The sequence below is a fragment of the Apus apus genome, chromosome 4 (assembly GCF_020740795.1).
Source record: "Apus apus isolate bApuApu2 chromosome 4, bApuApu2.pri.cur, whole genome shotgun sequence".
NCBI classification, from domain to species: Eukaryota; Metazoa; Chordata; class Aves; order Apodiformes; family Apodidae; genus Apus; species Apus apus.
This window is the reverse complement of record NC_067285.1, coordinates 7008087-7018343: the sequence shown is the minus strand read 5'-3', so window position 1 is coordinate 7018343 and position 10257 is coordinate 7008087. Positions and strand designations below refer to the sequence as shown.

The following is a 10257-nucleotide window of genomic DNA, read 5'->3' as shown; positions in this document are numbered from 1 at the left end:
CGAGATCACCCACTTTCCCCGGCGAAACAGGACTTAGCAGGGAAAGCTCCCGGCTGCAGCTGCAGCCTCCTCTGCCGAGCAACGGGACTCCCCTTCGGAAAGGGATTTTAGGCTCCAGGATATTTCCCCGGCAGTAAAGAGGGTCGAGGGAAATTTATCGAACGTTTTGGAGGGTTATCCCGACCCTGCGTGCGTGACGGGTTTTTTGTGTGTGTGTGTGTTTTGTGGTGTTGCTTTTTTTTTTTTTTTTCCCCCGCACGGATATAGTTCCTCCCTTCCCAACTGCTGAATTACTTGATGCAGTTTTCAAAGGAGCCCGGTGATTATGTCAGGATGTCTGGAAAAAAAGAAAAAGAAAAAAAAAAAAAAAAGGGGAAAAAATGGAGTTGAAGTTTTTCCAATTCAGATTCATTCTACAGTCCCGGGGAAGTGTAAATACACAGATGCAGAACACGATTCTTTCTAGGAAGAGAAGTTTTCCTTTTTTTTTCCCTTTTATTTTTTCCTCTTTTTTTTTCCTTTTTTTTTTTTTCCTTTTTTTTTTTTTTTCCCCCCTCCTCTTTTCAGTGCTCAGGATCCAAGCCCCCAGTCGAATTCAGCACACCAAATGCCTGTCGTATTTAGGGCACTTTCTCAGCCTTGCTCATGTCACTAGCCCCAGATCTCTGCCAGAAGAGCCTCCCCGCCGGCTGAGGGAGAAAAGGTTGCTCGGGAAAAGGGGCGAGGGGACTGACAAACTTAAAATACTAGCGATTCATGAGGGGACACGAGTGAGGCTGGAGGAAAGTTCTTTCCTCCCTTCCGCAGCAAACTCAGCGCAGCGGGACCGGAGCCCTGCACCCATATCTGCCCGGGTGTCCGAGAGCAGGAAAGGTTTTCCCGAACGTGGGAAACCTGGGACAACAGCACGTCCCTGCAAAATCTGTCAGGGGGCTTGAGTTACGCCAACGCGCCTTCTGTACAAACATCTCTCTCACTTTGTCTCCGCAATCGTCTGCACGTGTGGATGTGGATGCCTCTACGTACAGACGCCCAACGCCTGGAGAACAGATTCACGTTTCATACGGAAAGCGAACTTCTCCCTCCACAAAGTGCAGATAGAGCGGGGGACACAAAGGAAAATAAGTCCCCAAACAAAGGCGCACCAACACCAGCATCCTTGCATGCCCAGCACTGTTTCCTCACTTCTATTTAATCCATCGATTTGGTATTGGGTTAAAAATCTCGGCTAGCTGCGAAGAAGTGCATTTAGGAGAGGGAGCTGAGAAAGCGAAGAGAGTTCAGCTCACCCTTTACCGGAAAAGAAAAAAAAAAAAAAAAGAAAAAAAGAAAAAGAAAAAAAAAAAGAGCCAGGACCATTTAGACAGCTATTTTTTTTTAGCATATTTTAATGCAGAGGAGTAACGGATTCTTTGTGTATAAAGTGGAAAGAACACAGAAAACAAAGTCCGGTAAGGAAGGAAAGAAACGCTAGACTGGTTTTAAAACTCCCCTCATCCCTTGGTTCAACAGAAACATTAATTTACATTAGCAATTCCGCATCTTTAAGATAAATTACACAGCGGCGTAATAGATTTAAAGTACGCCAGATTTTTTTATCATTAATTGTACATGTGCAAAATACCTGCTGGTACTTCACTTTAGAAGAATGTAATTGGCAAAAATGGGAGGCTGATGAATAGATAATAGATCCTTAACTACCAATAAACAGTAAGCACCAGCCAAGAGTATTAGGATGTGATCATAATTATTCCGCAGCTCCAGCCAATGGGAGAAGGAGAACTCAGCCCTAAAATCATCCCCGGACCCAAAGGTAATCTCGAAAATCCGGACAAGGCTGGAACCGGAGACTTGCTCCCCTGTCCCGTCTGCGAGAGCCCGGCGTGTCCCAGCTTTGCGTAATGCAGCTGCCCTCCGCTTTGTTTTCCGCACCGCGCGGTGCGGGGAGAGCGAAGGAGCCCAGGGGGGAATAATTAAGTTCGAAGGAGGAGGAGGAGGGCGACCCGTCCTCTCACCGGGACGAAACCTTTCCCGAGCGGGGCATCTCTCCCGGCCCCCACGGGGCTGCTCAAGGTAACCTCGCCGGGCCGAGAGCCCCCGAGAGGTGGCGGGGAGAGGGGTGTCACGCTGGCGGAGCTGCCCCGACTCCCACACACACACCCCGCGAGGAGATGCGGTGTCCTCCGCCCCCAGCCCCGCGCTGTGTGTTCCACCCTGAGGCCCCCCTCCCATCCCCTTCACGCCAGTCCTCCTACCTTAGCCTACGGGCGGGGCAGGGGCGGGAGGGCAGCGCGTCTACCGAGCGGAGGGAGCGGAGCTGGGCGCTGCGCGGGGGCGGTGGTGCGGGCCGAGCTTTGCGGGGTGCCGCGCTCCCCCCGCGCAGGCGGGCGCGCTCCCGCCACACTCCGATCCGCGGCTCCATCCCTCCCTATGGCGCTGCCCGGCGCTCGCCTCCCCTCTGACGCACTTTAAAGAGTCTCCCCCTTCAACCTCAAGGCGAGTAATAGCGACCAATCATCAAGCCATTTACCAGGCTTCAGAGGAAGCTGTTTATGTGATCCCAGCACTAATTAGGCTCATGAACTAACAAATCGTTTGCACAACTTGTGAAGGGGCCGATCACATCCATGGATTGTCTTTGGACTTAGGGGGGGCGGGGGGGGGGGGGGGCGACCGCCTTTTCCTTGCAGGAGGGAAACTTCTCCCGGCAACTTTTGTGTGTGTGTGTGTGTGTGCGTGTGTGCGTGGTGCGTGTGTGTGTCTCCCTTCTGGGTACCGCTGGCTGCCGCTGCCTCCTTTTCCTCCAGCCCCTGTCTATTTATGTGTGTATCTATCCCTCCTCAAGTCACTCCCTGCTGCAAACTTCCCCGGATCGCCTCCCGCGCACCAGAGAGAGCCAGGCAGAGATTTGGTCGGGGACTCTCGCCGCGGCAGCATGTTTCAGCCCGCACCCAAGCGGTGTTTCACCATCGAGTCGCTGGTGGCCAAAGACAGCCCCTTGCCCGCGTCTCGCTCCGAGGATCCTATCCGGCCGGCGGCGCTCAGCTATGCCAATTCCAGTCCGATGAACCCTTTTCTCAACGGCTTCCACTCCACTGGCAGGGGGGTCTACTCCAACCCGGACTTGGTCTTTGCGGAGGCCGTCTCCCACCCGCCTAACCCGGCCGTGCCGGTCCATCCCGTGCCCCCTCCCCACGCCCTGGCCGCCCACCCGCTGCCCGCTTCGCACTCCACGCACCCTCTCTTCGCCTCGCAGCAAAGGGACCCCTCCACCTTCTACCCCTGGCTAATACACCGCTACCGGTATCTGGGCCACAGGTTCCAAGGTACGTGCAACTTTTTTTCTCCCAACCGATCCACCCCTCCGGCCCCCGGCGGCCCCCGGGCCGATCCCCGCGGCGCGGAAGCGGAGGGACCGCGGGCGGGCGGGCGCTGGCCGGAGCCGCGGGCTCGGCTCGGCTGGGCCGAGGGTCTTTTGTGCCTGCCTCCCCCGCCACCCAACTTGAGGAGCTGTCAGAACCGAGAGGCTTGGGCTTGTTTTTTTGCTTTGCTTCTTTCCCCGGTTTGTTTTGGTTTCCCTGGGAGGAGACGGGCAGGCGGGAAGACAAGGCCGGCTGGGATTTTCTCTCCCCCGAAAGAACCGGGGGTTAAAAGCAAGGGGGGAAAGGTGGAATTTTTTGGTTTGTTCCGGTGGGTTTAAAGCTGCCTAGGAGCCCCTTAAGAAAGCAGCCCCGCAGAGAGTGGAATGGAGGGGTCGTGATGTTTAGGCTCCCCCGGGAAGGCGGAGGTGCCCGCCGGGCTGCCGGAGCCCGGGATCCCGAGGCCGCGGGGACCCACCGCCGCCCCCCAAATCCGGGCTCTCCCCGTGTTAGCGGAGCCGAGAGGAAAATGAAACGAACCGTAGAGAAAGGAGAAGGGGGGGGGTGTATGTGAAATAATCGCAGGGCCACAGCAGAACGGGGAAATGGGGCTGCGGAAGAGAGACGGGGCTGGGGGAAGAGGGGACGATTCCGTCCATACGGGCAGGGAAGGGCTCCCAGCTGCCAAGCGATTAATAACCGGCTGAAAGGGAAATAACCAAATCCAATGGCGCACAATCAATAAAATCCCCGTTCTTTAACCCTTTGCGACCAGCACCGTCTTCTCCGAAGGGTGAGGCGATTTCTCCCGTAATGGGTCCAGCTCCTGCCCCTTTCGTTACACAACAACAGCAACAACAAAAATAAAAAATCAGATTCCACTCGGAGGGATCCATCTGCTTTTTGCTGCCTTTCTTTTTTTTTTTTTTTTTCCCTCCCCCTGTATTTTTATTTATAATTTCTGAACGAAAAAAAAAAAAACCCAACACCTGCAATATCCAGTTTCCCGGCCTTCTGCTGCCGAGCCGTTGCACCCGGGTTGGAAAAGCAGTCACTCTTTCCGAAGCCAGGCCGACAGAGATACGAAATGGATTATTACCCTCTCAGAATAAAATTACAGGTTTCCCTCACCAAATTACTTGTCGCAGTCATCAGGCGATTGGTAAAGAGCGGTAGATGAAAGGCGGAAATGTCCTGGTGTTGAGCCACAACCTGATTTCAAACACGCTCTCCTCCTCCAACGATTTTTAATGCACTTAAGGAGAGACACCCACGGTGGGTTTCCCACCTTGGAAGGATCGACCTGGAGAAGCGGCACAGGGACAACCCGGAGGGAAAGACCCACCAAAAAGCCCCGGCTGACCCCCTCCCGGTCCCCCTCCTCAGCAGGCAGGCTGGGATGGCCGCCCTGTGGCCTCCCTCAAGTTAGTTTCTTTATTTCCCTGCTGGTTCCCGCCGCCTGCGGGGCAGCAAGCAGGGGCACGGCATCGGCAGGACCCCCCCTTGTCCGAGGAGCACACCGGCAAAAAGGCAAGGGAACGGGAGAAGAAAGCAGTTTTGGGAGAGGGAAGTGAGGAGAGGCCGGGGAAGCGGGATCCGGAGCACAGCCCCGGTCAGGGACGGAGGCGGGGACCGGCCCCGGCAGCACCGAGTGCCGCTGCCCCGCTGGGTGTAAATAGCAAACCAGGAAAGACGTGAGGCTGCCGGTGAGCCAGGTGAAGGGGGGCAGCTGCGGGGTGAAGCCGCAGACACCGCAGCCGGGTGCCGGCCAATTGTTTTGCTGTTAGGGTTTTTAAAAATTATTGTTATTTATTTTTATATACGTAGTGCTCCCCAGGTTGTGTTTTACAATTTTAATTCATCCCGGTCATCTCCTTCTCCTGCTTATTCCCTTCACCTATTTTTTTATAGAAGGAAATTTTAATACAAAAAAATTTAAAAAGGCACTGAAAATAAAAAGGAAAATATAGTTCGAATTTTCCTGCGAGTAAGGGTGGAAGGCAAAAATTGTTGCTCTAAAAAAGTCCTCCTGAGTGTGTTTGGGGAAGGTGTTTTTCTAATCTCTGTTTTACCGTGTTGTCCAGGGAATGAAACCAGCCCGGAGAGCTTCCTATTGCACAATGCACTGGCCAGGAAACCCAAACGGATCCGTACAGCTTTCTCCCCATCCCAATTACTGAGACTGGAACATGCCTTTGAGAAGAACCATTATGTAGTAGGAGCAGAGAGAAAACAGCTGGCACATAGCCTCAGCCTCACGGAAACTCAGGTAAGGGGGAAGCAGGGACTGGGCAGCTGGGAAAGCGAAAGTACCGGCATGTCCTTGGGAAAACCCACCCGGCCGGTCCCGAGATGTGGGGGAAAAAATACGGGCAAATTCTGGGAGTATCTAGGCCTTCATCCCCGAGCCGGTGGAACAGAGTAAGGGTTCTCCCCCTCGCCTGCGTGTTATAAAACCCTCTCCCGTTGCGGAGAGCCATGGCTTGTGCCGGAGAACCGGGGCCGCGGCCGGGCGTGGGGACCCGCGGGGCTCGGGGCAGGGTTTGGGTCTCCGCGCAAAGACCCGGCCCGAAGGGGAAGGGGAGCGACGGCATCCGTGGTCTGCAAACGAAAGGCTGCCCTGGCCATTTTTCTGTGGCACTGGTATGACCCTCAAGGAGTAGTTGACTGTGTAGGGAAAAAGCTCCCCCCACCCTCTAGAGAAGGAGGAGGGGAAATCCTCTTTGGACCCTACGAGCGAAATACAGCTTCTTGGATGGTTTTTCACTTGCTCCTACTCCGTGTCCGGCAGCGTGGTTATGAGGAGCCGGTTCGGGAGGGCATAAAGATGATAAATAAAAGCAAAGAAATTATTAACAACGAGGAATTCCACCCCCCTTCCCCTCCCCAAACCTCCTCTCCCGCTGGCTGGCTGCGGGCCAGAACCGCACCGGAGAATATTTCGCTCTTCAACCCGCAGGGACGATTAGCGACGTTTCTGCTCCGCTTGTCCCGGGGCAAGGGTCTCTCTCGGCTGGTACCGCGGTCGGACACCGGCGAGGGTTTCGGGGGAGCGGGGATGGGCTCAGGGTCCCCCCCCGACGGCGGGACCCAGGACCGGCTGCGAGGGCGTTTTTCACGCTGTTTTCTCCGCCTCGCCGGAAGAAAGACTGGGGTTTGGGGGGGAGTTGTTTGTTGTTGTTGTTGTGTCGGGCTTTTGTTTTGTGCCCTTCCACGAGACTTGTGGAGAGAGGGCTCCGAATAGGGGGGGGATGGTCTCTGCTACAGTATGTGGCACTGTACTAAAAAAAAAAAAAGCCAGAATACTCAGCCGCAGCCTAGTTCAAAGTTCCCAGTAAACACAGTGTTCTCTGGGAGGATTAAGTTGTAACACTTTTTTTTTCTTTTTCTTTTTTTCCCTTTTTTTTTTTTTTTTTCCTAAACTCTTTTTCGCGGGGGAAGCAATAAAGAGGTTGGAGCTTTTGTTTTAAAATGTCTCCCTAACAAAACAATAAAAAGGGATCGCCACTTTTATGAGGTTCTCCGAACAAGGGACCGGTCACAGGCTTATTTCCACTGGAAAGCTGTATTTAAGGTGGTCTTTGTGCTGCTTGATTCCGAAGCTGGTTGGGGTCTTTTGTCCGGATGTCAAACCCCCAGCCCCCTACAAATGAGCTCCCTTTTGGGAGATCAGCGTGCAGAAATGAACCGTCCTCCCCTTCAATTAGCAAACTAAAAGCAAATTAAACTCACCCCTTGTTCCCCGCTCAGCTTTTTAATGGGGGACTTTTGGAGAATATGAAAATGCAGCAGAGATGTGTGTCCGGCCAAGCAGGTCTCTGTTCTGAAGAGGCAGCGAAGCGGGTTAAACCAGCTTATTAAAATGCTCTGGTTCCCTTTTCCCCCCTTGCTGGAGCCTTTATCAGGCACTTTCAGACAGAACCACAGTTTAAACTGCTTTTTAAAAAAAAATGTTTACCTTTGGCCGCTACAAGGAGTGTGGCCAGCCCTGGAGATAGCTCTCAGATCAATACTATCTGTAATTAAAGCACTGAAGTCAGCTGCCGGATGGTTAAGTCAAATTTATTCGGCGCTGCACAAATTCAGAAGGATATTTACAATGGCACTTGCAGGTTCCGCCTCACTGTGATCGCTGCTGGACGGCGCGTCCCGGGCAGACGCTGCGGGAGCGCCGGACATTTTTCATTTCGGGACTTTTTCTTTCATTTTATTCTCTTTTCCAAGAGGAAAATATCTCGCTCTCCCGTCCCCCCCCCGCCAGGTCCCGCCGCCCCGTTAGGAGAGGCGAGGCCTTCGCTCAGCGTCACCGGGCCGGACCCGGGGGTGCCGGTCCGGGGTGGGGGGGCCTCGCAGCCCACCGGCCTCGCCCGCTGCAGCCCCGTTCGCTTTCCACATGCTGGAGGCCGCGGGGCAGCTCGGTGGGCAACAAGGGCCGCCCCGCTGGTTGCCCCGACGGCGGGGCCGGCGTGTCCACAGCCCACCACCGCGCAGCCACCCTTTGCTTTCCCCACCTGGGCTGTAGGCATTGCGCGGGGTTATTGCTGCGCGGAAGATCCGCGTCCCTGAGCCGGGTGCGCACACGGGTGCCTCCTGCCCGCCTGTCGCCGTGCCCAGCTGCGCTGCTACGCACACAGCGCGGTGCGGCTGCTCTTGTCCCGCACGCCTGGGTCCTGCCGAGCTGCCGGGGGGGCCCGGAGCAGCTCGTCTGTGCCTTGCCCGAAGAGGTTTCCTTGGCACAAGGGGGCCGGGTTCGCTCACCCCTCTCCTGGCTGGGTAGCGGGGCAGGGGACACGGAGCAGGCAGGGGACGGAGAAGGCAGGGTATGGGGCAGGCAGGGCATGGGGCAGGCAGGGCACGGTACAGACAGGGTATGGGGCAGGCAGGGTACGGGGCAGGCAGGGCATAGGGCAGGCAGGGCACGGAGCAATCAGAGCCCCCCGGCAGGGCAGCGCCGGTGTCCGGACTAACGCCCGGTGCCTTTCCTCCCGCAGGTAAAAGTATGGTTTCAGAACAGACGGACAAAGTTTAAGCGGCAAAAGTTGGAAGAGGAAGGTTCAGACTCACAACAGAAGAAAAAAGGGACTCATCACATTAACCGGTGGAGAATCGCCACCAAACAAGCCAGTCCAGAGGAAATCGACGTCACGTCGGACGATTAAAAACTGGCACTTTTTGGACTTTTCAAAGCCAGGCACCCCACCAACAGAAAGTGTTAAAGGCTCACACCCCCGGCGTGGCGGTGCGGGGAAGGGACACGGAGATCTTCATCAAAAATGCGATTCCCGTCTGGGAAGACAGCTGGGAGCGAGAGGGAGAGACCGCGAGAGGTCCGAACTGTGGCACTGCCGGCACCGCTCTGGCACGGGGGGATCTGTCAATCAAAGCCAAAACACCGGGACGAGGCGATTGACAGGTATTCCGTTTCTCGCAGTCCACTTTTAAAAGCGTAACGTCAAATAATTAAAAAGAAAGAAAATAATAATCTTGAAACAGCAACGACAAAAATCTTAAAAAGAAAAGAGAGAGTGAGAAAGAAAGAAACAAACAAAAAAAATCCCCTCAAACCAAACCAGAAAAATTACCACTTTGCAGGACATTTTGCACTTCACAGGTTTTTTTCCGTCTTTAAAAGAGAAATTTCCATAAGCAGCCAAAACCTACACCTGTTTCAGAAACTTGAATTGCATGTGTAAAGCCGTCTGGGCAAAAAAGAAAAAAAAAAAAAAAAGAAAAGGAAAAAAAAAAAGAAAAGGAAAAAAAAAAAAAGGAAAAACAACAACAACAAAAAAGAAAAACCGGAAAAAAATTACCCCTGGTTCCTAAAGACAGAAATTAATTGTAATTTTTTTTTCCCTTTAAGACAGGTTCTGTGTGCTTTTTAATTTTATTTTACGAGAAATGTGCAGTCTGTAAACATTTTATGATAACTTCTGGCGTCAAAGTGTTTGTGAAAGCTAAATGAAGTAGCAGTAACAAAGCATAGTGTTCCTTCCGGATGGACAAACACGGCGGGGCAGGGGAGGGACGGGAGGGAAACGGGTTGGGGGGGGAGGGATGTGTTTGGGGCTGGTCGTAACTTTTGCTGCCAAAAAAAAAAAGAATTCAAATCAAATTATTCACACCCTCTCCCCCCCCCCCCCCCCCCCAGTTGTATCCCCATTGCAAAACCGGATAATGATTATTTTTTAAGACGAATAAAGCGCAAACCCAGCGACCAGGTTTGGCGGTGGGGACATCTCCCAGGCTGGGAGGATCCAGAGAAAAGGGACTTAAAATCGCAGATCGATTTTTGTTTTGTTTTGTTTTTAATTTAAATTTTTTTTTTTTCCTAATGGCCATTTTCATTGGGGCAATTTTCAAGCACTGACCTTATAATATTCCGAGATTATAGAGCTACTAAAAAAAAAAAAAAAAAAAAAAAAAAAGACAAATGTTTCCTTCATGTCTTCTATACCAGAATGTAAATATTTTTGTGTTTTGTGTTTAATTTGTTAGAATTCTAACACACTATATACTTCCAAGAAGTATGTCATTGTCAATATTTTGTCAATAAAGATTTATCAATATGCCCTAATTTTTAAAGCAATATAATTTCCTCCTCGCCCACCCCCCAAATTTCTCGGAAACCGGTAGTTCCCCCCCTCCCATCACAACCTTGTTTTTAGCTACTGAGCCCCCTCGGCCGCGCATTCCTGTGGCTAAAGGAGCCTTTTCTCAATGAATTCACAGGCTGGTAAATAGACCTTTAAAAATAAGCCGCGGAGACCCACTTGCTGTAAATAAATACCTTTTTTTAAAAAAAAAAACAACCAAACAAACAAAAAACAAAACTAACAACAAACCCAAACCCTTCCCTGGTAGAGACACCGAAGTGCGAACCGGCTCTTAATGGGAGGGT

At 52.6% G+C, this 10257-nt stretch overlaps 1 protein-coding gene across 2 annotated transcripts; it reads left to right on the top strand.

Annotated features, from left to right (window-relative positions):
• Positions 1-2712: 2712 nt before the first annotated feature.
• EMX2 (empty spiracles homeobox 2) lies at positions 2713-8907 on the top strand. Of its 2 annotated transcripts, XM_051619395.1 has the most exons (3): positions 2713-3326; positions 5444-5628; positions 8351-8907. In XM_051619395.1, the coding sequence occupies exons 1-3, from the start codon at positions 2936-2938 to the stop codon at positions 8516-8518; spliced, it is 744 nt and encodes a 247-aa protein (XP_051475355.1). In that variant the 5' UTR covers positions 2713-2935; the 3' UTR covers positions 8519-8907. The 2 variants fall into 2 exon arrangements, with proteins under 2 accessions (XP_051475355.1, XP_051475357.1); XM_051619397.1 differs by lacking the exon at positions 5444-5628 and having other exon boundaries at positions 8351-8426.
• The last annotated feature ends 1350 nt before the right edge of the window (positions 8908-10257 follow it).